This window comes from Gymnogyps californianus, chromosome Z, assembly GCF_018139145.2.
Source record: "Gymnogyps californianus isolate 813 chromosome Z, ASM1813914v2, whole genome shotgun sequence".
Lineage (NCBI taxonomy): Eukaryota > Metazoa > Chordata > Aves > Accipitriformes > Cathartidae > Gymnogyps > Gymnogyps californianus.
In genome coordinates this window covers 28,307,623-28,335,101 of record NC_059500.1, presented here as the reverse complement: position 1 = coordinate 28,335,101, position 27,479 = coordinate 28,307,623, and the positions used below count along the sequence as shown (strand labels likewise).

Below are 27,479 nucleotides of genomic sequence, written 5' to 3'. Positions count from 1 at the left end.
AGGTGCTACTATTTCAGTAGCAGTAACCTGCCTACTGTCCTTTAGTATGTCTGCTAATGCCCATTGTGGTAATAGACTTCTCCAGAAGAATAAGCAAGAGCCGTCATGGTAGCAAGCAGGCATATCTACTTTGGTTTTTTTCCCACCATATGTGGTTGTGCAGCACCTCCAAGCTGCCTTCTTCAGTAAATGCTTTGTTGAGTCATTTAATCTAGCCCCTCCATCACCTTCCTTACTTTCTCCTATGATTTCACTCAGATTTCATGTCTTTTGTGCAAGGCGTTTATGCAACTTTGCATGGACAGGAAGAAATCATCTGGGAAACTGCTGCATGTGTTTGTGGCATTGGGCAAGACTGTGAGATTTCACATTGTGTCTTACTGCAAACTATGGAAGTGGGTCACTTGATGCAGTGAACAGTGAGTGTCAGCAGATATGAGCAGGCTTTTCTGCCTTCCTGAGAGGATCTGCAGAGAAGCTACTTAGAGCTCAGGCTCTGCGTTGCCAAGAATTCTGACTTAACTGGTCCAACCAACATGCCTGAAAGACCAACTCCATATTTCTTGTTTACTGAGCTATTACATGTTGCCAGAGAATCTTCCTCTAATTAGTCTGGAAACAGCTGACTCTTACACCTCAGAACATGTGAATTAAATCTGGAAAACACAGATTGTTACTTGCCTTAGTCTTGCATAACTTCTGCCTTGCATTGGCATTCCTGCAAAGCATGTTTCTGTGGGGTTCTGTGCTTAGGAAAGAGCTGCTCCCCATCCCATCTGTCCCTGGTCAACTCAGAGTGATGTTACAAAGCATCTGGTAGCTCTTTTGGTGCTGTCTGTGGATACTAATGTTGTGTACTTGATGTGTGTGCACGATGAGAAATCATGCGCATGGAGAAAACATACTGATGAGCTGCCTTTACTGCAACGTCATTAATGCATCTCTTTCATCCTCCTTACTTCAGGACCCATTTACATTTCTAGCCTTTCTTGTTGCAGAGTAGCATTCATTGCATTGCTCATTCTTCAAGGAGATAGGAAGCCTTTTGAAAAATGAACATTTGGGAGATGTGACCTTGTACCCATTCTACTTGCAGTGAAAAATGGGTTGATATTGCACATTTGTATCATCTTAAATATTGGTGTTATGAATTTTCCCTATTGGTCACATTAGATACATACTGTTTGGCTGTTCCTGTACTGCATAGAAAAAACGTCTTTTTCCTACCCATCTTTCTCTACATGGAATTGTTCTTCCAATGACTTGTGCTACTCCTGCATCATGAATTCCATTTTAAATTATGCGATGCCTCTCTTGCATCTCTTTTTGGTGTTTTGATTCCCGCTACTGTATGTCATACCACTTGAATTACCTTCAGATCTGCTTCTTCCTCTTCTGCCTTGCATACTACATGTCTTCTGCTCGGCTACCTATAGATGCCGTAGGTAAAAGCTCCTGTGTGTCCTTCAAGCTGAGAATTCTCCTTCTTTCCCATCTTGTCAAGCTTTTCCATCATCTGGTTCTCTGCTATTCACCCACCTTCTCTGACTTGCCGCATTTGTTCTTGGTATCAGACCATTTTCACTGAACTTCCTGTTTGTCCACTCTTTTTCTCTTTGTAACATTTACTGAGCTTGTTATAGTGAGAATGTATTTAAGAGCATATTAAAAATTTCACCTGCGTTTTCTTCTGTTGTTTCCTTCTCCGTTTTAAGACTTGGCTGTTACATCATCTGTATGATTGATAAAGATTTGAGAAAGCTTCCAGACATGGAACAAAGATAATATAAAAAAAAGACATTAAAAGCAATGAAGGTGTATGTTTAGTTCTGGGGATCAAATGCGAGTTCTTGTGTCAAAAGAACAGGTCAAGATTAATTAGAGTTTATCAAGAAGGTGTAAGAACATGCAGAGCAAGTGAATTGATAGTTTTGCTAATGGACAATATCTCCAAGATAATTACTTATTTGTGTTTATACTGCAAACAATATTATTTTCTTTTGTTTTTTCCCCAACTTTATGCCCTGATAATTTGATCCTGTGTAATTCTTCTTTTGTTGTTGTAAGAGATCCAAACATGCAATCTCTTAATGGGTTCAGAAGTGGTTCCTTTGGGTTTTGTAATTTGTCAAGATAAGTTGCACATGTGAATTAGAATACAATCCTTATTTTTGTGACTGTACCAATAAAGAAATTAGACACAGGGCTTTCTGTGAAATAGTACGCTACCTCAAGAGCATTTCTTGTATCAGCAAGTTCTCTTGCAATGGTACCCATTTTTATATGCAAAGCTTCTTTTAACTGGGATGTTTTTATGATTTAGTTCATGTTTTCTGTCCCTGATCTCACAAGTGATCTCTAGCACATGCTGAATTCTTACAATTTAGACTTAGCCTGGATTAGATATTCTGTTAGGTAGTGTGGGCTCTCAGTGCAATAAGTACAGGCTAGTGAGTTGATTCTTGTATGCATAAAGAAAGAAATGTGAAATTGAGTAAGAGGATCATGTTGTATAGAACTATATTGCGTTGGTGAGATCATTACTAGGATAGGCTCACTTCTGAAAATAAACACTTAAACCCCTGTTAGGAAAAAAGTGGTACAGATTCTTCCGTAATATCTGCACGTCTTGGTAACAAGCTGTACTGAATGGAGAGACTTTTTAGTTTATCCATGAAAACATTAAATATGAACTTCATAATTTTCTATAAATATCTGCGTGAGCAAGAGATCTCACAAGCAGACCTTCTCAACTCGCATGTACATCAATAATACGGCAATATATAGTGGCTGAGACACATTAAGGCTAGAAATAAACTGTGTATGGTTTGGGCTTGTGGTGTTTTCTTTTGTGGGGTTTTTTTGTGGGGTTTTTTTTTTCAAATGAGGATAACTGACTTTTGAACCGGTTCATCTGCAACCACAGGAGATTTTCTCAAATAGGGTGTCACCTCTTTATAAAGACAAAGCTGTAATAAAGGCAGAAATTTATGAATTCACTGAAGGAATTCAATGATGGCATTCTGTTCATAGGTAGTGGTTAGACTAGACGATTATATTGATTATATCTTCAGCCTTAAAAATCTATTCCTTTTTAAGGCTGACATTTAAATTTTCAGTGGCAGTTAAATGTTAAATCATTGTTTGGTTTGAAATTATTTTGTCTAAAACTAAGGTTATTGTTGTTTTTTAAATGTTTGTGGTTTCTGGAAACAAACTTATTTATGAAGTTTCAGAAGGCATGTGAACTGCCATCCCTGTCTCCAGACCTTTACTGTTCTGCACTAGAGTGGTTTTAAACATTTCGCTTTATTCTTTATGTAATTTATGTTTGTGAAGGACTAGAAAGAAAAGTACTTTTAGGCATATAGCATGCCTTTCTAGGACTAATATTGAAGAAAAAATTCTGCACTAGAAGTAATTTAAGATACACCATGGTATCTTACTTCAGAAGACTGAGCAGACAGTTACTTTTGGCAGTGCGTGTTTCAGCTGGGCATGTTTTTGCTTCAAACTAACTGAAATCTTAGGTTTTCTTCATTTTTTTTAAATGCAATCTCTTTTTGATTTGTAAGGGGGGGTGTGATGGGTTCTTTGTTCTGTTGTTTTAAAATAATGAGTATGTCTGGTTACCTAGTTTTGAAGAGGCTTCTGGGAAGAGACAAATGTTTAACTCATGGAATACCAGTATTTTTAGTAGTCTATGCTGAACTGTATCTCTGATCTAGTCTAAAGCTCTCTTGAATTAATGCTAATCTTTATGTTGACTTTGGATCATACTGGGGGTTTAAGTGTGAACTAAATTAGATTGATGGTTTCTCCTCAATGCAGTTGTCTGGTACTACTGCATAGTAAAACTTGACAAGTAATTTTGGGGTATATACGATTAAATGTTCCATATCTCCTTAAGTTGTGTTACACCATGAGCAGGTTGTGAGTATCATCTATCCTACTGAAACATAACCAAAATATAGAGATGTTCTGCACGTTTGCTTATAAACTGTTCATAGCATGAAGTAATTCTTCAACATTGATTCTTTGCACATCTTACTGTTCTTTTGTCTGCATTAATAACAATGTTTTCCTTTCACCTGCAGAAAGCCACTACTCCTGTGACAAATGGAATTGTTCAAGATGAGTTTTTTGTGAGTTTGAAGATGAGCACCTACCTAGTAGCCTTTGTTGTTGCAGACCTGAAAAATGTCACTAGGGAAACTAATGGGAGTCTGGTATGTTTGTTCCACTTCAAGTTCTCTCTTACCCCTCCCAAGCCAACCAAAACAAAACAAAAAAATCCCCAAACCAACAAGCAAACTCTGTCTCTTTCAAATTTCTTTATTTTCTTGTTTTTATTATACTCATCATAGGTAGGGGACAAAAGCCACATGTTATAGGTAGGACTGACTTCAGGGCTTATATGGGATTGAGAAGACTTTTACAGCAAGGGACTCAGCATCAGGTCTTGTTAACAGTGGAGATTTACAAAATCTAAAATTCCTAAAAGCTTTCAGAGCTGGAAGCTTTAAACTTTTAGTTTTAATGCTTCATCTGTGAGGGACTAATGCCATGCAAACCAAGAGTTATTCAGATGATGTATAGAAACATTACAGTTCCCAGAGAAGCCTACACACTATTTCAAGCAGTGCTGCAAGTATTTTCTATACCTGCAAAGATAACCTACCTAGAAAAAAACCATGCCCTGCAGTAAAGCAAATTTAGACTAACTTTAAGTTTGCATTTAGTCATTTGAATACAATGGTTTCATTGTGAGGTTTTTGTTTTTCCAAAGGTTCCAAAAATCAAACAGTTGGTCCTGTTAGATCTTTGTCCTTCACGGGGATATGGCCTGCAGGGTCAGTGAGCACTTCCTACAACTTGTGCAATTAAAGTGACTAAAGAGAAAACATAGTAGTATTAGGAGATGCTCCTTAATCTTATTTTAGGACGTGCAGGAGTTTCACGTGAGCAATGATTTTCATGACTGTCGTGGTTTAACCCTAGTCAGCAACTAAGCACCATGCAGCCGCTTCCCCCTCCCCCCTCCCAGTGGGGTGAGGAGGAGGAAAGGGAAAAAAAACCAAAACTCATGGGTTGAGATAAGAACAGTTTAGTAACTAAAGTAAAATATAATACTAACGATAGTAATAATGAAATATAATAATAATAATAGTAATGAAAAGGAATATAACAAAAAAAAAGAGGGGGGGAAGAAAAAAAACCAGTGATGCACAATGCAATTGCTCACCACCCGCTGACCGATGCCCAGTTAGTTCCCGAGCCGTGATCCGCGCCTCCCGGCCAAGTCCCCCCTGTTTATATACTGGGCATGACATTCCATGGTATGGAACACCCCTTTGGCTAGTTCAGGTCAGCTGCCCCGGCTCTGCTCCCTTCCAGCTTCTTGCACACCTGCTTGCTGGCAGAGCATGGGAAACTGAAAAGTCCTTGGCTGAAGATAAGCGCTACTTAGCAACAACTAAAACATCAGAGTGTTATCAACATCATTCTCACACTAAATCCAAAACACAGCACTGTACCAGCTACTAAGAAGAGAGTTAACTCTGTCCCAGCCGAAACCAGGACAATGACTCTCTAGCAGGAACTGCCCCTTTGTGGTGAAATGTTGGAAGTGCCAGTACATACCTAGAAAGAGCCAGAGGGAGTAGCGCTAGTAGCGCTGCAGAAGGAGAAGTCCTCTTTTTAATCCAATATACACCAGTAAAGATACTGGTCACCAGGCTTTGATTCTGACTTGCACAAATATTTCTAATTATAGCTGAGTAGGACAGACTGTTTGATCTAACCTGAAAAGTTAGACTACTACTTACTTTTTTTTTTCCTTCCTTGTGGCTACTATTCAGGTCTGTATTTGAACTGTATTCTGGTAAAACCATACAGCCAGTTCTTTACCAGGCAGAAAACTCATCAGTATACCAAATGTTTCATGTTTACAGAGAGCCTGAAACAGCTGTCTATGTGGTGTGCTTTGCTTTGTTCATAATAGTGAGACTAACTTGCATGGATTGTCAGTACTTCTGAAGTATTTTATGGCAGAGGCATGTAGGAGAGGAGAAGATGACAGAGTGATGTATTCTAACTAAGGAAAGTGGTTTTTAACTGTGCTTCTCCTTCATTCTGACCACCAAGCAAGATTTGGCCAAGCTAGGAAAGTCCAGCAGACCTTTAGAAGGCACCAAACACGAGATCTAGCAATGTGTAAGAGTACTTGCCAGCTTAAAGGGAGAAAGCATAAGAATGGGCATAGCAAGTAAGGCCAGAGTCTAGCTAGTGGGTTGTTCTGTTGCCAACAGTGTCTAGTAGGCCAAGGGAGACTGTAAGAAGGAAGCATATAATGACTTTTTCCATGAAATACATTCTCAAAATGCTTCCAGAAATTTGTGGCTGGGAGATTCAAAGAATTTGAGCTAACCAGTTCACACAGAATTAGTTTATTGTCATGAATGTTATGAGATAGCTTAGAGTTGAAGTAAAGTTGCTTTGTGTTCATAATGCAGTGAGATTTTTTTCAACTCCAGAAGATCCTGGGGGACTTTTATGTTTTGTTTTTGACCTTAAAATTTGCAACTAATAATACTTTCGCACTTCCAGGAACACTAGATTAAATCCTTACTGGTATGTGCTTGGTTCACACTCAAAAATTAAAAGGTCACCCTGTCCATCTATTTGAAATGTCTTTTATTTACGGATTTGTAGCATAGTAAGAAGGACTTTTTTTTTTAATAGAACAGGAAAATTAGTCTCAACAATATTTTGTGTTTGTGTATAAAAGGGTTTCCTAAACCTGAATCAACCTGTAACCCATTCTAAGTTATTTTCTTGATACAGCCACTTCAACATGAATAGAGGGGCCCTGTAACCTCTCAATTTTTATGAATGCTTCTTACATCATGGCTTATGTGGCCCTACCTTAGATAGAGGAATGGATGAACTTTGGGCCAATTATTATTTCTTGAGAGAATTTCTTGCAGATGATACTAGTGTTATCATACTGATAGCCTAAACTTGTGGATTAATTGAGGTATGCAGGGAGGGTCACTTGATAACTCATGAGGGAGTGAAAAAGGAAATGGATCAATTTCTGTTCATATAGACCTTTCTTGAACACCTTCCTTAAATGTCAGCCTTGAATTGTTCTTGCATACACATTGGTCAATTGCATAGTCTGTCTGTATTTTGACTAATGAATAAGCTCTAGCAAAATAATTAACTCTTTATTGTCAGCTTCATAACTAGTGTTTGTAACTTATGTGTGCACTCCCAAAACCGTGTTCTATTTCAGGAACTTCTGCCAGCTCCCCTTTTACTTCTAAAGCTTTTATAGCTACACATTTCAAAATCTTTTCTCTTCTGTGTTTGGACTAGGTATCTGTCTATGCCATACCGCAGCATCTAAACCAAGTTGGGTATGCCGTAAACACAGCAGTGAAACTTCTGGAATTTTATCAAAAATACTTTTTAATAAACTACCCTCTTGAAAAATTAGGTAAGTCCTTTTGAACTTTTTTAAACAGAAGAAGAAGCCCTAATCAATTCTGAGAAATGCAGGGCACCTTTGGTTCTGAAAAGGTGTGCTTAAAAGAAAAAAAGATAGCATAAAACATCTGTGAAATAAGGTTCCCCCGAAATTATTAAAAAAACTTATTAAATGTTTGACTGAGTATGAGTATTAAGTGATTCACAAGCTGGAAAATTTTTGTGAGCTTTTGACACCAGATTGCGTATACTTGTACATAATATCAAAGAAATAATTCAGTGTAAATTTAACATGATGTGCCTTGGTAAGGAGATGCAGAATTCTCAGTCTGTGAACCATGTTCAGCAGTGCAAAATCTGCAGCCTGACTTCTCTGCATGTATTAGTTTGACTGGAAAGGTAACGAAATGCAGTCTTCTAAGACACTACTTTCAGTAGCGGCAGCCCCATTTCCTTGTTACTTGTGTGCATGCAAGATCTATAGGTAGTGTCTGTGTAGTGCTTTAAGTTGTTTGTGTAAGAGTACAGCTAGAGACACATGGCTGCAGATCTATGGGGCTTCTATGCCTAGAGATGTGAGCACATGTCCACACCACAGGATTTAAATAATGAGGTTTTTAGGGATTATATAATAGAATAGGTAGACTTGAAATACAGAATTCCTTCAACTAGCAGTTTTCGAAAGCTTCATTCAAATCTTTTACAGATCTGGTAGCAATTCCTGATTTTCAGTCCGGTGCAATGGAAAACTGGGGCTTGATCACCTTCCGAGAAACAACACTCCTGTTTGACAGTAATACTTCTTCAGCAAGGGATAAAAAGTTAATAACTGCAGTGATAGCACATGAGCTTGCCCATCAGGTACTAGACTGGGGGGGTCATTGTTTAAATGCGGTGGGTTCTCTTTTGTTGTTTTTTTTTAAATGCAATTCTGTCCTTAAATTCACCCCTGCCCTCACTGTGACTGGGTTGTGCGTTATAACTGTTCAGAATACCTGCAGGTGTATTTTCTCCAGTACAACAGGCAGAGCGCAATGACGTACTTAGGGAATTGTTCATGCAAAAGCATTACCGTGGTTTTGATTGAACTTGGTTTTGCCACAAGGTAGCACTGAGGATGGATGGAGTGTAACTGTACTGATTTGATTTCATTTCTGAAAAAGAATGATATTTTTGGTCTTTCATAGTGGTTTGGCAACCTAGTAACTATGGAATGGTGGAACGATCTCTGGCTGAATGAGGGATTTGCCACTTTCATGCAGTACTTTGCGATAGAGGAGATTTTTCCAGAATTACATTCAGTAAGTACTTTTTGTAACTACACTTACTGCACCTTCACTAAGATCTATTTTTTAATGCTGCCCATAAAGGACTGATACTTATAAACTTATACTGAAATTCACTTTGGGTACCATTGAGATTATACTGTATCTCCTCTGCTTTGGCATTCTCATTATATTACAAGTGGTTTGGGGGGTCTTTGGGGAGAGTACGTTGTTTTTGTGGGTTTTTTAATTTTTTTTTTTATTTTGGTAGTAGCCTACATGCAATTTTTGTGTTTTATGTAGGTTAAAGCATTCAGTGCAACATAGCAGATATTAAAAGGTATAGGTGCCTATATATCAAATTATAACTTAAAATCTTTATACAGAAAGTCCAGGCATGTTGTTGACAAAGTTTCTCTGCCTCTACTTTTCCTAGTAGACTTAGGAAGCACCAGAGCTTTAGGTTACTAAATATGCTTGAAGTAACTCCTGTCTTTCCATCATTGTGGTACTTGCTTCTGTCTGAATCAGTCTGGGATTCACAAATCAGGGTACCTGGTATAAAAGTATCATATTGTCCCACCCAATGGATTCTGATAGCATTGAGTTACACTAACAGTACAAAGCACTGCTCCCACAGGCACTTGCGTTTACACATATGGCTGAAGGATAGAATCTTTTTGACACAATAACCTAGTGATAATTTTAAAACTCACTCACGTACTAAGTGACCTAGCTTTTCAGACTCTGGAAAACATGAAGGATTCAACTTGATCTTTCTTCTCCAAGGAAGGAATACCAGCTACTGCTGTAAAGCATCCCTGTCACTGAATGCAGGCAGAGAAACAAAGATTAGTGTAACTAAATGGAGGGGGCAGTGGAGAGATTAATTTTGCATCCTGGGTAAAGGTATCTCCTAGGAGAGGAGATACCTGGGCTCTGGAACCAGCTTCCATGAGATTTTATGTGATTTGCATTAGTCATGGGATTAAAAACCTGATGCATACTGATGTTTCCTGCTTGCTGGATTGTGTTCTCAGCATTCTGACTGAGTGTGAGTTTTGAGTTCTTAATTCACCCTTGTTACTGCATTAAGAAACTTGGGTTGCTAACTTGGTTCAGTAGAATTCTTTCTTGGAGCTGGGTGTTTAAAAAGTTTTTCATTTGGCCTAGCTTCATTGTAGAGTTTGCTGGCCACTGAAAGTATGTTTGTATAGCCATTCTGCTTGTTGGGTGCATATGTGGTGAGGGGAGGACACAAAACTAGTCTAAGGTTTTAAGAAAGATACATCTAACAATTGTATACTTCATTCTGAAGGGTGCCTGACAAGGTGCCTTCACCAACATCTTATTTCACCACTTGGTGGTGCCAAAATGTGTTTTGGTAAAAATAAAAAAGAAATCACTCAGAACTTCTGCATTCAAGAAGAATAGCTTTAAAATTTTAAACATTAAAGGGTATCTTTATTGTATTGTACACAGGTCTTACCTTTTTTTTTTTATGAAAAATACTCCTCTGTATAGAGGAAGCTGTATAGAGAATTTGTTTGCTCAAGTCTTGATGAAATGAAATGGACAAATACCAGTACAATCAGCTTCTTTTTGGTGTTGGGGTTGTCTTGTTCTGGTAACAATGTATTAAATTCAAATATCTTCATTCTAGAAGAAAAGAAGGAAGAGACTTTGGTACTAGGATCACTAGATAAGGTGGTGTTTACATTCACTCAAATACCACTGTAGTGAGTAACTTCCCTAGACTTAATGCTTTAATATTAAAGCATACTAAAGAAGTCATGCTTTTGTATTCCCTGCTTCCTGTAAATGAACTGAAAACATTGCTGAGCCAAATCTGAAATTTGGCACATACTTAGTAGGTACATTTTTTCTCTAGTGCCAATGATGCATTTACCTAAGACAGGAGATTAAGGGTCTGGGTAATGATGCAGACCCAAGAGTGAGATTTCGCTACTAAAATGTGGCAAGGAAAAAGTAGATTTTACAAACGCTACCCTCACAATTCTTTTGCTGCCTCCATTGGCAGGAAGGTGAGCAAGGGCATGTTAGACCAATGGAAGAGCAAAGCAAAGACAACTTTTACTGTTCTGCTTACCATGTACGTTCTAGCTTCTCAGGCACCTATAAATGTTTCTCTTCTAGGATGAAGATTTCCTTAATTTAATTTTCAAGGCTATGATGAAGGATTCCTTGAATTCGTCACATCCAGTCTCTTCTGCTGTTCAGTCTTCAGAGCAAATTGAAGAAATGTTTGATGCACTTTCTTATATCAAGGTAACTTTAAAAATATTTGGAAATATTGGAAAGTGATATTGAAAGCTATTGAAAACATGAATGTGGAATCATGAGTAAAGTAGGCATGTACTGACAGTTGTTTGGGGGTAATTTACACCTAGCACAAACAATGCAGGATCTGTCAGTAGTGTTTCTGAGCATCTACATAGCTTTTAATTAGGAAAAGATTAGGTATGTGTATTTGTGTCCTTACTTAACATCCTTCTACTTGGTGCATGCTTCAGCACAAAGTAAAATACTCATGAAGATGTAAGAGGGGGCGCAGTACATGAAACAAAATATCCAGTTAGACATATATTCTTTTCCTGATAGCAGGCTGTCACAAGTGCTTAAGAAAAGAGTAATAACAAGGCACTTATTGAAGTAATTTCTCCTTTTTATACTCTCTTTGCTTCTGAAAAACAGTATTCTAGAGAATTCCTGAGCTGGAGGCTTGCATCTGGAGTTTAAAATTATTTCACTGCATATCCTGGTTGTCTGCAGCTTGATTATTTCTAATGTTTAGTGAGGGTTGTGTGTGAGGTTTATGTTTTTAAAGCTCCATGGTGCCTCACTTGAAAATGCATGAGACAGCAAATACCTGTATTTGCCAAATTTTTACTCACATTGTCCCAGGTGTTAGATACTGTGTCCCATGATTTTGGTAGTATTGGAGGAAAGTCTTTTATATCTTTTGGATTAGCTGTCATTTTTTTCCTCCACTGTCTGTGTATGCTTGTACTTTCATGTAATGAAACCATGGTGACAGCTAGTGCTTACTAGAAAAGAGTCAAATACTACATCTTCCTCTGCTCAGTGGAATGCAGGTCCCAGAGCGGTCTTGGTTTGTCTCCTCTGATTTCTTTTTTGCAAGTCTCAACTGGTCAGCACATGCTGTTTGGCATCTTTGAGTAGCCTGAGAGACCGAATGGACCTACAATAGTGATGTGCTTCTGTTTATTTTGGTCTCTGTTTTCTGAACTTCAAGAACAGAGACGTGTGATTTTCAGCTTCCCTTGGTTGTGAAATGGATTTGGTTTCTCTCCCTAAGCTGTGTGTCAAAAGGCATGGCTGTTGTTTCATGCTTCAGAGTTGTTGTCTCAAGTAATTCCCTTTTTGGTGAGCTTCTGGAAGCTATGCATCATGAACGATCATGTCTGTAGCCAACTAACTTCAGAGATAACAATCCTGTCATTCTTTGCCTGATCAAAACTGCTCTATATAATTTTAATGGAAATATTCCATAAGTGATTGGGCTGGAGTTTCAGTCAATTTAAAGAATTACTTTATTACTTTATTGCTACTAATAAGTATGTGCACCTTCTGAATAAAAATGTAGCAACCTACACCTTTGAGTTTAGGAGCTAATCAAAAGAAGTTCTGCCCTTGCATTGTCAGAAAAGAGATTTTCATGGCTGCTTTCTATGCTTCAGAGGCTTTCATTGCATAGCTCTTCATTCATGCATGCAGTCTTTGTATTCCACTACTCTTACCCCTATATCTTAGCTAATGCTCTTGGCAATTTGAGTGGGAAGACTAAGGTCCCTCAGGTGGTCTGTTATTGAATTGTACAACTTTCTTTGTTTTACTATACTACCAACTGACACAGATTAGTAGGTGGCCTCTACTTTTTACTGTCTGGAATAGGAATTATTGTACAAATTATTTTTAGCCTGGTTGTTTTGCAGACTATCAGTAAACCTAACACTCAAGGGTGGGACGACAATCCACCTGCAACAACAGAGTATCTGGGAGGACATGACAGTATGAAAAACAAAGTAGCAGAGCTATAGCTTAAGTATGGATGCATGCAAAGAGGAAATTATGACCATATTATTAAAAACTATAGTAAGAGGTATTCCTGCAGTTTCATGAGTAATTAGATTAAGCAGGCAGCCTTCAGTTTCAGGCAAGATGTTACTTAAATGGAATGTGTAAGAACCATTCATGCTTTCATTAAAATCTTCCTTTTAAATTTTTCTTGATCCTTTCTCAGAAATAGTACCAAAAATATAAAGTGCATCTTTAAACTTTTCATGATCTATGGCTGCTCATCGGCTTTCAATTGTACAGTATGCAAGTCCTCAGGCAATTTATTTATTAGTGGCTGTGACACAGAAGCATTTCTATGGAAAGAAAATGGCTTTCAGTTATGTTTAAAAAAAAGCAAAACCCAACACCTTTCTGTCTACACGTCCGTGGCCACTTCGATACTAGAACTACATGGCTGTATCTAAATACTGTCAAAATGTACTTGTCCTTCTACAGTCAGTTCCAGCCTACTAAGTGTATCTCATCTTTTTCCTGTATTTTTAGTTTTTTTAATATAACTGCAAAACTTGAGTGTTACACACTGTCTCATAAGTGCAGTTCTGTACCATACAGAAGAGTATTGCTAATGAAATATGGCAGCCAGCAGAGACTTATCAGTAAGAAGGTAATATTTTTGAGATGATGTTAATTGGAAAAAATATCAAGCTCTATTAGCCTGTTTTGTAACTGTATTTTGAGCCTTTGAAATATTAAAAAAATTTTTTTCCAAAGCAGCTGGGTAAAAAAATCAGGCTGTATTAGCCTTTTTTGTAACTGTATTTGGAGTTTATGAAATATTAAATAAATATTTTTCCAAGGCAACTGAGTGTTAAGGTAATTATTCAAATGATATCATTTGGGATAAAATCTGCCAGCTTCTGAATTATTCTTGTACTGTGAAAGAGCTATAGCATGTTCTATAACTTTAATTTACGAATTCTTTTTGGTTTTTTTTCTCCCTAAAGGGGGCTTCACTTCTTCTGATGCTGAAACACTACCTCACTAAGGATGTTTTCCAAGCTGGCATTGAGGTATACTTGCATAATCACAACTATGGATCTGCCCAGAGTGATGACTTGTGGGACAGCATGAATGAGGTATCCATCTTTGATACACTGTTCTTATTTTTTCACCTCTCTAAGTGTGTTGTAAATTTTGATTTATTTCCTTGTTTATGAAAGCAATAAGATAATAGACTGCAGGTAAATACTCGGAAGTTCTTGCTCATCATAGTCCAAAGTTCTGTCATACAAATACGGAGATTCCTGTAGCTTCTAGGACTGCATTGAGTATCATCCCAAAACAGCACTGGAAGTGGGTATGCACTACCATGCGTATCCACATGTGCGGACACTTCAGTATCTACATATCTTCTCTAGAGTTGCATTGTTAGTGTGTTAAGACCAGAATAAAAATAGTCATCTTAAATGCAGAACAAAACTTTACTTTCAAGGAATAGCTGAATCCAGCCTCTCTAGAGGTCTTGAGATACTCTGTGATACTCTCTACTAGCGTAACTTTGTTTCAGTGATAGCTTCTGTTTCAACAAATGGTGCTGGAATTGTAGGAAAACAGACTGTAAGGGACAATCTAGTTCAGCAGCTCTCAAATGGTAAGGCAGGCATAAGGCTGTGTCTGATTAAAGGGGGTGTGGGGGGAGAGAGCGAGGTTGCAAGAAAGCAAGGGCACGGGCAGGAGAGAGCAAGGGCAAGAGTCAGCAAGCCTGTGGGAGCCGGGGAGGGCAGGGGCGAGAGGGTGCATGTGAAGGAAGGGGGAGGGATGGCAGGAGGGAGGGGGGGAGGGAGAGAGGGTGAAGGAGGGAGAGACAGCAAGGAAGAGGTGGGCACAGAAGAGTGCAAGGGAGAGAGCACATGAGGGGGAGAGAGTGGGAGGGAGAGTGCAAGGGATGGAGTGTGTGAGTGGGAGAGAGTGTGTGCGAGAGTGAGAATGCAAGAGATAGTCATCCCAACAAGAAAGAGTTGCTGAGTATCCCCAGGGAGAGTCGAGGTAGTCATATAACAGAATGGAACAGATTTCCCTGTGAGTGTGTGTACTGCATAGTACATATTAAAGTGTCTGAAATACATGTGAGGTTCCTTCACAGAAGCTGAGTGCCAGGCAGGATACTAACTTAATGTTTAGTTTTGGTTCTTGGCATCTACCTTACGATATTTGAACTTCTGCAGAACTGGAGCCACTGTTAGTTATTGTCAGCTATCACAGGTGCCCGTAAATTTGTGTGTTTAGTCATACACAGTCACTAGTTTGCCAGCTAGTGATGGATTATTACTGATATCAGACGGTGACTCTCTTATGACAGAGGACTATTCTGGTTTCTATAGTGATTTTTACAGTGCAAAATAGACTTTTCTCTCCTGAACTTCTGCAAAAGGTTGACCTGACCAACCATCTTCAGTCATGCACATGTAGAGAACATACCACAGGGAGATGGCAGTATCCACATAGAGGGGCTAGGGACGCAACACAAATGCCTCACATTTAATTAATGTGAGGGCTTAACTGTTACTTTATGCAGGGTTTAACTGTTACTAGAGCATGGGAGAAGAGTCATTCTCAAAACTGTAGATTACTTGCTTAGTCTGTCTCCCTGGCTCAGATAAGAACTTTTTTTTATTATAACCTTACTGTTTGTCTATGGGGCAACTTCAGCTTTTCTGCAAACTCAGCAGGCCTCTTTCTCCAGTCTCTTGGAATCTCAGTCATCACCTTTTAAGAGTCAAAAGTAATTGTTACCAACTCTGCGATTGCTTTACCCACCTGTATTAGTATTGTTAAGTGAATCACACCCAACCAACTTAGTAACATCTAATGTCAGAGCTCAATGTATATTTCCTATTTTAATGACAAACAACCCTTTGTATTTGGTGCTAATTTTATAGTTACTGAATTCCTGCTGACACCAGGTATTTAACAGCATTATCTGCCAGAAGTTGCCCTTCTGTGTGGAGGAGCCCACCAACTGGTTCTTTAGATGTTTTCTGATGCTGCTTACAATGTTTGCCTTTTCTTCTATGTTCATTTCTGGCTGTAACTCATTTTGTGCCTGAGCCTTTGGTTTGTTTTGTGGTTTTTTTGCATGTAAGAGTTAATGCTGTTAATTTTGTGTTTTCACATAGCCTACACTTTTGTACACTTTCATATTCCCTTTTTCCAAAGACTCATGTTTTAGCTGGACTGGTCTGGTACTGCAATGAGTTAGCTTACTTTTGGGCTTTTATTATTTTGCTTCCCTGAAAAAGTACCAAATATTCTGCACTACTTTCTTTCCGCTGATTTTCACCTACTGCCTCTCTGAATTTACTGAAATCTACTGTCCCTCTGTCCATTTTCCTTTGTTTTGTCATTCTTTCTGTCTTAATATTTTCCTTTCTGTATATTGAATTCTCAGTTTCTCTTGCTTTCTGATGGTCTTTCACGTTCAGATTCTCAGCCACTGTTGGTTAACAGTCAAATCTAGACAGGCTGCATCTCTGATTACTTTCTCTGCCCTTGGTATCAAAAGTTTATCCATTCTAGGAACTTTGCTCAATAATATTTCCCCCCAATTGATGTCCGAATAATTAAAACTATGTGAACTAGATGAATCTGAGTAGCTCACACAAAATATTGTGCACCTATCTGATCTTTGAGTTGACTGATACCTTTATTAGTGCCCTTGGACTCTAGCCAGTGCCCAGGTCTGCTAAAAGTTTCTTTCAAAGTTTTATCTTCATAATACAAGAGGCCTTATCTCTGTCTGGACTTCTTGATTCTTCTCTGTTTTAGATGTGAACTATTTCACTGAGTCTCCCTTACGACAATTAAATCATTAGTATTATCACGTATTGAGATCTTTGGTATCCTTTTTGGTTGTTTCCCATATTTATGGTAATAATAAAAACAAATCTATGATATTCAGCAAATTGACTGGCTCTTTTTCCTTTTGCTCCTATTAATTATGCCTAAGCTGAATGCGTTTGAAAATTCCAACTGTAAAAGTGACCTTTTCTTTGATCATAAATTTTTGCTGTCCACACAGCAAAATGCACAGTCTTTTCTTAAGTCTTAATCTTCTGTGTGGAAATTGACAATCATAGTTGGAGAGAAGATGAGAAAACTGCATGTCAGTTAAAAGAAAAATCTGTAACACAGCAAGCAAACTTTTTGTATACCTTGCCTAGAAGGAAGAAGGATGAAGTCATTTCCATGTGTTGCTTTCATTGGAGTTAGGAGCTGCTGTTCAAAGAAGATATGTCAATAACATCAATTAATGTCAATAAAATTTTTGCTATGATGAAACTGTGAACTGTGAATTTCTAATAAATTGGTTTAATTTCAGGTGATTGGGGAGAGTACTATTTTGGAATAGAATTATTTCAGCGGAGCAAATTTCAAATTTACTCATGTCTCTGTACAGATTAGACACAAATCTTTCTGCCGGTCTTTAGGTGGCTCACAATGTTAGCACAGAAAGACTGAGATGCGAAACAGGCAAGTTGACAAGGTGAAAGTATTAAACTTAATTAGTTTCCTGATCTCTTAACATTCCTTTCATCTTGGGCTTGAGGTTTTTTGGTTTGGGTTTTTTTGATTGGCTGGCATTGATCTTATAGATTTCTTGGTGGTTTCAAAGTGTAACAGGAAGAAAAGGAAAAGATAGTGGCAAAAGAAAGTGAGAGCATGCATTCAGTACATCATGGGCAATTTATGAAGGGATTGCATAATGTAACATTGTAGTAACAATGGTAGCTTGTGATAGCAAGACAGAGGAAGAGGATTTAGCCAAGAGTGGGTTTGGGGAGTATGTAAAAAGTAAAAATACATTTAGACTTTAAATTCTATAAATTTTAAACTTTTGATAGAGAATTGCATCCCTGGAATCGAAACTCTTATTTGAAGTTTATGGTCATTCTCTACATAAATAATACAGTATTTTCCCATGAGGGTAAACTGTGTATGTTACTGTTGGCTTGAGCAGAGAACAGTGGGCAGTAAGATGCTGATGAGGTAAATTAGAGAAAGAGACATTATAGGTTGGTAAAAGTTAAATGTAACTTGAATAATGATATATTAATTTCCTTACGTTCCTGATAGCTCAACCTAAAACATACTTTTGTAAGTCAGGGGACATACTGTCTTTTTCAGTTTGGATGATCATCTCTGCTGATAAAGAGGCAGTGATATGTAGACTTTATAAAAAGTTCTTTTCCCTCAGTGGGGATGTTGTAGTACAAACACTTCCTGAAAGATTAGAAGAGGTTGGAGGTTAAGCTATGTGGGGGTGGGGGGCACAGAATAGAGGATATGTTGGGTTTTTTGTACAGACACTCTCACTTTAATTCAATTTCTAATATTAATTTCAGAATTAAAAGAAGATCTTTAACCTGAAACACCCGCATAATACCAGAATACCCATAAGAAAAGAGAAAGGGTAGGGGGGAGCTTGGGACCTTACCATAACTTTCTTTTCTGTAACATTTTCTTCTCCACTTTCATGTCATACCAGTTCAACCTACCTGATGTTTCCAATTTGTCTTTCCACTGTTTGGCTAGGATTCCCTCAACTTAAGAAAATAAAACCCATTTGCTCCCCTAAATTGTTGCTTACAAAATTTACAAGCTCAGTGTTAAAGTGTTTATAGATGCAGAATCATGCTAGTACTTGGTAAGTGAAGGAGGAAGGTTTAAAAATGTTCTCCATTTGCTATTTTCTTGTTATGTTATGATTGTTTTTTACAGATTACCAATGGAACACTAGATGTAAAAAAGTTGATGAAAACTTGGATTCTGCAAAAAGGATTTCCTTTAGTCACTGTTGTCCGAAAGGGAAAGATTATTTCTGTACAACAAGAGAAATTTTTGTATCGCGTGGAACCAGAAAATTGGACATCAGATGCAAGGTTATTACCTTCTTAATACTTTTCATCCATTAAAATCTACCTGCAGATATCTTTCTTATATCTTGTACATCTTTCTCACTTATATTCAAGGGTTCTAGTATTTTCTTTGAAGGCAGGTAGTAATAGAGAATTTGTCTATTTCCACCCAAGCAACTGGTAAAAATCTGTTTCATCCTTTGTAAGCTGAATTTCTTATTTGCACCCTTTCCTGAAGCTTTTAAGCTTGAGATGATGAGTTGTGGTAAATAGTAGAATGAATTCTTCAGGTTTTTTAATACCTGCCGATCTCACAGGTTAAGTTTTCTTTTCATTTCGGAAAGTTTTGTGTGGTTAATGAGAAGCTGAAGAAAGGCAAGTTGCAGAAGTCTGCAAAGTTACAGATACACATGTCTTTCTTTAGAGCCTCTGCTCCTTCCTGCCAAAATTCAGTGTACACCTTGGGCTTTGTTAGAAGAAAGTAGAGATGCTAGAATCAACGCTTTCTTGTCTTAAAAATTTTAAGGTGGCACTAATGCATGACAGCAAATGGCTGAATATATGAGAGGCAATATCCATTGTACCAAAAACTAAAATGAAGTACATACATAAATGCTGAAGAAGCAAAGATTTGGCAGTTGCTAATTGTAAAAATTAATTTACTGCAAATATGTCTTATATTATGAACCTTACTGTATTTTGTAACAAACCAAAATATGCAAGTTTGAATCCTTTTGAGATTTTGGTGGTTTTATTCAGTTGTTTGAAGTCTTAACAGGAACTGAGTCCTTTGCATCATCTTGCAGAATCAGGCCTGTGAAAGAAATTTGTCTCTTGAAATGCTGGAAGTTACAGGGCTTTGTTTTATTTTTGTTATGTGGAGGAAGGAAAGCTATGTGTGGTTGAAAGATAAGGGAAGAAGGGAAGGATTGTTAGGCTTAATTATTCTTCTGTTTCTAGTCGCTGTCAATTTGGGGAGTGCATAAAAATCTTTCAAAGAAGAGCGCTCTGTGTGAGTCATACACAGAAGGGGTCCCTGTCAAAATTGGAATGCATATGTGCAACTTGTTTCATCTCACTCAAAGTTGTATTTTCTCTAAAGTCAAGTCCTTATTATCATTACGAGCTACCTCAGCATTTATTCTTCCAGCTTGCAGTTCACTTGAGACAGTCTTTGTGGTGTGCAATCAATTATGCTTTCTATTACCATGATTTGGAATTTGATTCTTGTACTTGAATCAACATAAGTTGTTTTTTTTAAAAAAATAAAACTTGTAAAATTTCAGGAAAACAGAACATTGGACTGAGGTCAAAATAATACTGGCTGAATTTCTGATACAGACAGAGATTTCCTGTCCGTATGACTTTGGACAAGCTACTTAGCATGCTGGAACTGAGGAAGAAGTACTAGGAAATGTGGTGTCCCTCAGGGGTCTGTATTGGGACAGGTAGTGTTTAATGTCTTCATCAATGACATAGACAGCAGGATCGAGTGCACCCTCAGCAAATTTGCAGATGATTCCAAACTGAGTGGTGTGGTTGACATGCCTGAGGGATGAGATGCCTTTCAGCGGGACCTGGACAAGCTCAAGAAGTGGACCCATGTGAACCTCATGAGGTTCAACAAGGCCAAGTGTAAGGTCCTGCACCTGGGTCAGGGCAACCCCCCATATCAATACAGGCTGGCAGATGAAGGAATTGAGACCAGCCCTGCGGAGAAGGACTTAGGGGTACTGGTGGATGAAAAACTGGACATGAGCCGGCAATGTGCACTAGCAGCCCAGAAAGCCAACCATATCCTAGGCTGCATAAAAAGAAGTGTGGCCAGCAGGTCGAGGGAGGTGATTCTGCCCCTCTACTCCACTCTGGTGAGACCCCACCTGGAGTACTGCATCCAGCCCCAGGGTCCTCAGTACAAGAAAGACATGGACCTGTTGGAGCGGGTCCAGAGGAGGGCCACAAAAATGATCAGAGGGATGGAACACCATTCCTATGAGGACAGGCTGAGAGAGTTGGGGTTGTTCAGCCTGGAGAAGAGAAGGCTCCGGCAGAACCTTATTACAGCCTTTCAATACTTACAGGAAAGATGGGGACAGACTTTTTAGTAGGGCCTGTAGCAATAGGACAAGGCATAATGGTTTTAAACTAAAGGACAGTAGATTCAGACTAGGTATAAGGAAGAAATTTTTTATTATGAGAGTGGTGAAACACTGGAACAGGTTGCCCAGAGAAGTTGTGGATGCCCCATCCCTGGAAACATTCAAGGTCAGGTTGGACAGGGCTTTGAGCAACCTGATCTAGTTGAAGACGTCCCTGCTTATTGCATGGGGGTTGGACTAGATGACCTTTAAAGGTCTTTTCCAACTCAAACCATTTTATGATTCTATGACATTTTCCCACTTCTCAACATGGTGGGAATAAAAATACAATTGCTGTACATGCTGTACATGTGTTCTTTTACCATATTCTGATTATACGAGTGAGATTTATTGTTTTACACAACATGCAGTGGTTCTAATACTACTAATATATTGGAACGCTTAAATAAAAAAAAAAACCAAAATAAACCCTTCAAGACAAATAATATGTGTATAATATGTCAGTAAACATTTGCTTTCCTTTGCAGTTATCTGTGGCATATTCCTCTCACCTACACAACTAGTAGCTGCAACTTTACCCATTGTACTAATGCGTATTTACTGGACCAAAAGTCAGGTATGTGACTCAAAACTTCTGTAAGCAAGTTACTGAAGCGTTATAGATTACTGATCTTTCTGAACGCACACTTGCTTAAGATGTGAAGATGAAGGCATATGTAGTATAAAATAATTACAGACATCTGGAGCCAAGCACTGCTGGTGGGGCCATCATTAGAGAGTTGGTTCCCTGTAGCATTACATGTACAAGTAAATGGCAGCAACTGTGGGAGAAGTACAGGTCTGGGATTTGTAAAACCCTGTACTCTTTTCATCCCAGTGCATGCACAAAATCTCTCAAACTGCACGTCCTTTAGAGAGTAATGGAAGAGTTGCTCTGCCAGTGTACTGAAATGTGAGGAAGTCACTTTCCACTGAAATATTATGTATTTTCTTTAGTGGTATAAGAACACATTGCATCTGGAACACATTAAGTTTTTGAGAATGCTGTTGTAGAACTTGAAACTCTTAGATCTTCTCACATAAATTCTCTGCTTTTGCTGTAGTGGCTAGTTTGAATCCTAAATTGCTAGTCTATGGGTTTTTTTTATTCAGCCCTGTTTTTTTCCTTACCAAGTGAATAGTTACTATACACTTTTCCGTAGTATTGTGCTAAAATCACTTTGGTTATCTCTCTCCACTGACATGAACAGGATTTTGCATTTTATTGAAGCTGGTCTGACTCATTGTCTTACGTCTGCTGATGTATTTTCTTCTCCCCCGTTAAAGTTACTATTCAGTGCATTTAACTGGCAATTATTTTTAATTCATAAACATATGTCACACTTCTACTTTTTGAAATAAAACTATACAAATTTAAAATCAAATTCTTAGAGCTGATCTTGACATTTTTACTGTTTACTGATTTTTACAAACTGCCACCCCTCTAAAATGACTTTAGAATTACTATAATTACAGTAAATAATTTTGGTTTATGTCATTCTGACATTGGTTTTACAAAGCCTTCAAGTTTTTCCCAGCCTTTTTCATTTGAGATGGAGTTTTAGAAAAAAATATTATGAATTATCAGAATGGAAAAACAAAGCTGTTTAATTGAATGTGTTCTTGATCTTACTAGAACTAATAGGTAAGTAGCCTGATTTAATCATTTTTGTTTCACCTTAAATGGCCCTATTGGTGGTCTCATGTTCATCATACTAATTCCTCACTCACTGTAGAAACTTGGATGTGGAGAATATGAGAGTAGGAGAGATATACAAAAGAGTTTTGAGTAGAATATGTACTAAATTTCAAAGGCATTGCAGGTGCTATGCAAATTGACATTTTTGGCAGTAGTTATAGAATCAACTGAAATGAAGAACTTTTTCCCAAAGCCTCTCTTCTTGTATCTAGTTGACTTTGAAACTAGAGTGTGGCCTTTCATCAACTTAATGCTGAGAATCTTGATTTCTCTATTTCTTTATATGGTGTGTGTAACTGCCCTTTATATATATATATATATGAAAAGTGCAGCAAGGAGATGGGGTTGTTTGAAAGGAGGACTGGACAGAAGGAGAAAAACTACTGCACTAAGTAATTAACTGCATAGATACAACTCGGGGCAGATTGTGATACTGTTCATTCAATCAGATGCAGGAAGAAGGAGGAGGCAGTACAACCTGGAATTCTGGAGCCTTCTTGTGGAACCTTTGTACTGGCTATTCCTTCTTCATAGTAGAGGGAACTAGTGGGTGGAAAGGGATTTATTGACTCTGGAACCAGTCTACTTCACAGATTTGGATTTGAACAAACAGTTGCTAAATGTTTGTTTCTGCTGCTGATTGTCTGTCCATTAGCTGTCATTGAACTTCCAGAAGAGGTGGAATGGATAAAATTCAATGTGGACATGAACGGCTATTACATAGTACACTATACCGAAGACTGGAAAACACTGATCGATCTGCTGAAAAAAACCCACACTGCTTTGAGTCCTAAAGACAGAGCCAATTTGATCAACAGTATCTTCAGCCTTGCAGGGTAAGACTTCTATGTTGGAAAACATAGTTAATATCTGTTTAAAGTTTTTTCCTAGTCAAAGAAGATCAGACTTAGATTCTAGAGAAGACTGCTTCAGAGAAGTTTTAATTCAGTCTTTATTAGCCTATTGAAACTGTTCATCATTCACTAATATTTTTTTTTAAGTTATTTCACTGTTGCTTCCATATTGCTGTTAGAAGTTATCTCCCTGTTCTTTATAGCAGCATCCATTTATTTGCATCACAAAGAGCCACATGATAGCTTCCATTTCTGGGAGACACTGTTTTCTCTAGTGTCTGATAATCTGCCTAGCAGACTGTTTTCCTGTACTCTGTCAATGAGTGCTCCACTTTAGAGAAGCAAGCTATTTGCCTCTCAAATTTTTACTGGCTCCCTCTCTTGTCTTTCACCCCTGCCATCAGAGCAGGCGATGCTGAGCATTCTGGATAGCCTCTTTGACAGCTGCTTCCTGTATCTGAGTACCGTCATTTATGATAAATATTTTCAGACATCATTGTGACACTTCCTTACCTGTTTTCATTTTTGTTGATTGAAGGCATGTTAGTGGCCATTATTGCTTCGTTGCTATCTTACTAATGTTACAATATAAAAATCTCTACATCTGATGTGTTTCTTATGTTACTCCCTCTATTCACCTATCCCTCTGTTAATGTAATGGAGAGCATCACTTCTGATCTTGTTTCAGGGAGGGCTTTTGTTTTGGAAGCCATTTTAATGTTTGTATTCATTGACCTGTAGTCTAGGAAAAGAGTCTCTGGAAAAGGCCTTTGAGCTGATTGATTACCTTAACAAAGAGAGCAGCACTGCACCACTCACTCAAGCTTTGTTTCAGCTGAGTCTTATATACAGCCTTCTAGAGAAAAATGGTGAACAACAACTGGCAGCACGAGTCATGGTATGTCTTAGTTTTCTGTAAATTATAATTTGAAATAATTAGCTGTAATGTTCTTTATAGTTACATTATCTTTTTAAGTGTTGACTTTTGAACATATTCAGTAATCTCACTAAGTTGGATGGGGATTCCAGACAGTTGCCAGCCTTGCCTGCTTCTGTTAAGTAGTAATGATCTCTTACTGAAATGCTAAATTATTTGGATCGATTTCCTCCCCACGCCCCCATCCCTACAATGTTTTGGAGGGAGTGTAATGCAGTGGGAACACAGTGGTGTCTGGCGATTTGCTATAGTGGCTATAAAGGTCGATGTAGTACAGATATGTAATTAAACAGAGTCCATGACAGTTTTCTAGTACAGAAAAGTTATTTTCAAAATTGTTAGAGAGGCTGGAGACCATAGATCTAATTGCTTTGTATAGAGGCAGTGGAAAAAAACCAGACTATTTTCTGTAAAAATAGGAACACATGAATGGTTGTCATTGTCCCCTTCCACCTGTGCAATAGATTATCACAATACAGTGCTACAGACTTAGCAATGAAATCAACATCGTAGCCTCAGTTCTTCCTGAGGAAATGTCTTTCATTTCTCTGTTTACTTTCTTATTATGAAGTCTCCTCTCTGTATTCATCTACAGGTTTAAAAATATCCTTGCTGCTTTACATTGTAGAATGTCAGCAAAGGGATTTTGTCTAGAAGGAAAATTATTAAATGATTAGTTAAAATATCAGACGTTTTTCTTTATGCTAGGTAAGGGTAATTAGTGAGTGCTTAAGGAAACTTATAAGAAACAAAAAAACACTACTATAATAATTTTCCTTATTTAGTATTTATTCAAATGTTTTCCAGATCTGCTGCAATAAACAGCCCAAACTATGGTTTGCAATGCAGTGTCTATGAGGTTATATTTAAATTCAAGTGTTTCAGCTGAGATGTGGTAGGTGGTCAGGCACCTAGCTCAGGTTTTGGCAAGCTACAAAACTACAAACTTGAAGGGTGTTCGCCCTATAGATAAAGGTTGGTTTGTTTGTTTGTGCTCAACTAAGGTGTATAAACTGTCACTTGATAGAGTTAAAAGCAGTTAAACATACAGGAGTTCTAGTTAGTTGAGATAGCAAGATGACTACATACAAGTCTGAACTGTAGCTCGAAGAGTAGTCTTCAGTTTCCATGTGCAATTTAAGACATAGACCTGGCCCATTTTCAGATCTATGATCTGATACTTATTCATACAGATAAGAAATGGTTTGTGTCAATTGGAATAGGTAGATGAAAAACTACAATGTTTAACTTCCACAGTTCTAAAATGTAACTTTTTTTCCTTTTTTTAAACTAATTTTGTATATAGAAAATAATCTTGGGAAGAATTAGCTACTACTAATAATTTTTCCTCCTTTAGCACAGAATAGAGCACCTGCTTGGAGACAAAATTGATCAACAGCGTTGGACAGATGATGGGACCCTGTCTGAACGAGAGCTCCGGTCAACGCTGCTAGCTTTTGCCTGCACCCATGATATGAGAAACTGTAGAACAACTGCCACTGAGATGTTTGAGAAGTGGATGAAGTCTAATGGAACAATGAGGTACCACAAAAACTTGGCTTCCACTTCTTTTATCTACCTGTTTTCCTGTTACTTTGCCACCATTGTTTTGGGTGAAAAAAAGAAACAAAGCAATCAAACAAAAAAACCCACACACACTACCACCAACAACTGAATATTGATAAAGCACTTCATTCTGTCTTTTACTGTAGAAGTAATTGCTGTTTTAAGATAAGGGGGAGAACTGTGCTAGAATTTAAGATTCCATATGCAGTCTCATTAAGTGTGACTGCAAAACCAGCCACAAATTGCTTCCATCTGCATTTCGTAAGCTGCATGTACTTAGTAGCAGCGTCAGTGCATACCTTTCTATGTTGCAGAATTCATTCTGCTCTGGATTCATGTGCACTTTGAGCCACAGAAAATTACTCAGATTTTTGTACAATTCACTGTGCTTTCATGTGACTACTATGATTTGCTTTTTCCCAGTGACTTAAAGTATTAGACTGGCATGAATTCAGTCCAGCAAAGTTACAATTGCTACAGAATTAAATTGCTCAAAAGAGAGGCATCTCTTTCAAGCTAATCTTTTCATTTTGTGACTTTTCTTCCTTCTTTTCTCAGATGAGCATTTTTATGTCCCCCTTTTGTTTGGTTTTTTATGTTGTTGTTTTGTTTTGTTGTTGGTTTTGTTTTTCCCTGTAGTCTGCCTAGTGATGTTATGAAAGCCATATTTACAGCTGGAGCCAAATCTAGTGATGGCTGGGAATTCCTCCTAAAGATGTACTCCTCTTCAGTTTCTGAAGCAGAGAAAAGCAAAATGGTTGAAGCCTTGGCCAGCACAGAAGATGTCAGAAAGCTGATCTGGTATGAAGGAGCCAGAAAGTTGTATGCTGTGTAAATTAAAATCTTTAAAATCATCTTTGAAAAAATTTATTCATATAATAAATTATTTATAAATAATATATATAAATAAAAAATTATTTATATAATAGTTTTGTATTGCTGAAAAAAATTCTGATTGCTAAAGAAAATCTAGCCACATGTTTTGTACAGGCTTCCATACACATGAAGAACCTGATATATTTCCCTTAAAAATAATTCATGTAACGGAGTAGCTCAAAACCCCAAATTCTGAGTACGCATAAAGAGAAAACAATTTAACTTTAAAGACTTTGTACTACTGGTAACACAAAATTGTAGATTTTGTGGTAAAGGTAACAAAATTGCAGATTTTTCTATGGAGTCTTAAAAGATTGGTATATCTTTATAACCAAGATAATAACTAGTTGGGGGGTTCTTTGTTTTCGTTTGTTGGGGTTTTTTTCTTTTTTTTCTTTCTTTCTTTCTTTAGGTGAAATTTTGAGCTTACATTATGCTCCAACACCTCTCTATAGACCAAATCTCTGTACTGCATGGAGGACACCAAGGTTGTCCTGCTATGTGATTCTTGTTACAGGTTTCCTCTCTTAACTTTTCAATGTATTATTTTTTCTTTTACAAGTTGGTAGAATTTGCTTCATCTTTTCCAACAACAGTGAAAATTCAGGTACTTAGTTTAAAGCTAAGGTCACTCTGATACTTGGAAACTAAAGCTAAATAAGTATAATGGTTA

At 37.7% G+C, this 27,479-nt stretch overlaps 1 protein-coding gene across 1 annotated transcript in view; it reads left to right on the top strand.

Annotated features, from left to right (window-relative positions):
• Positions 1-26,765, top strand: part of LNPEP (leucyl and cystinyl aminopeptidase) — a 65,594-nt gene extending 38,829 nt beyond the window's left edge. The window contains exons 4-15 of the mRNA XM_050912882.1: positions 4,098-4,229; positions 7,384-7,504; positions 8,201-8,355; positions 8,682-8,795; positions 10,917-11,048; positions 13,826-13,957; positions 18,600-18,760; positions 21,363-21,451; positions 23,229-23,409; positions 24,169-24,325; positions 25,722-25,906; positions 26,570-26,765. Coding sequence (XP_050768839.1) covers positions 4,098-4,229; positions 7,384-7,504; positions 8,201-8,355; positions 8,682-8,795; positions 10,917-11,048; positions 13,826-13,957; positions 18,600-18,760; positions 21,363-21,451; positions 23,229-23,409; positions 24,169-24,325; positions 25,722-25,906; positions 26,570-26,765 — 1,755 coding nt within the window. The remainder of the gene's footprint in view (positions 1-4,097; positions 4,230-7,383; positions 7,505-8,200; positions 8,356-8,681; positions 8,796-10,916; positions 11,049-13,825; positions 13,958-18,599; positions 18,761-21,362; positions 21,452-23,228; positions 23,410-24,168; positions 24,326-25,721; positions 25,907-26,569) is intronic.
• The last annotated feature ends 714 nt before the right edge of the window (positions 26,766-27,479 follow it).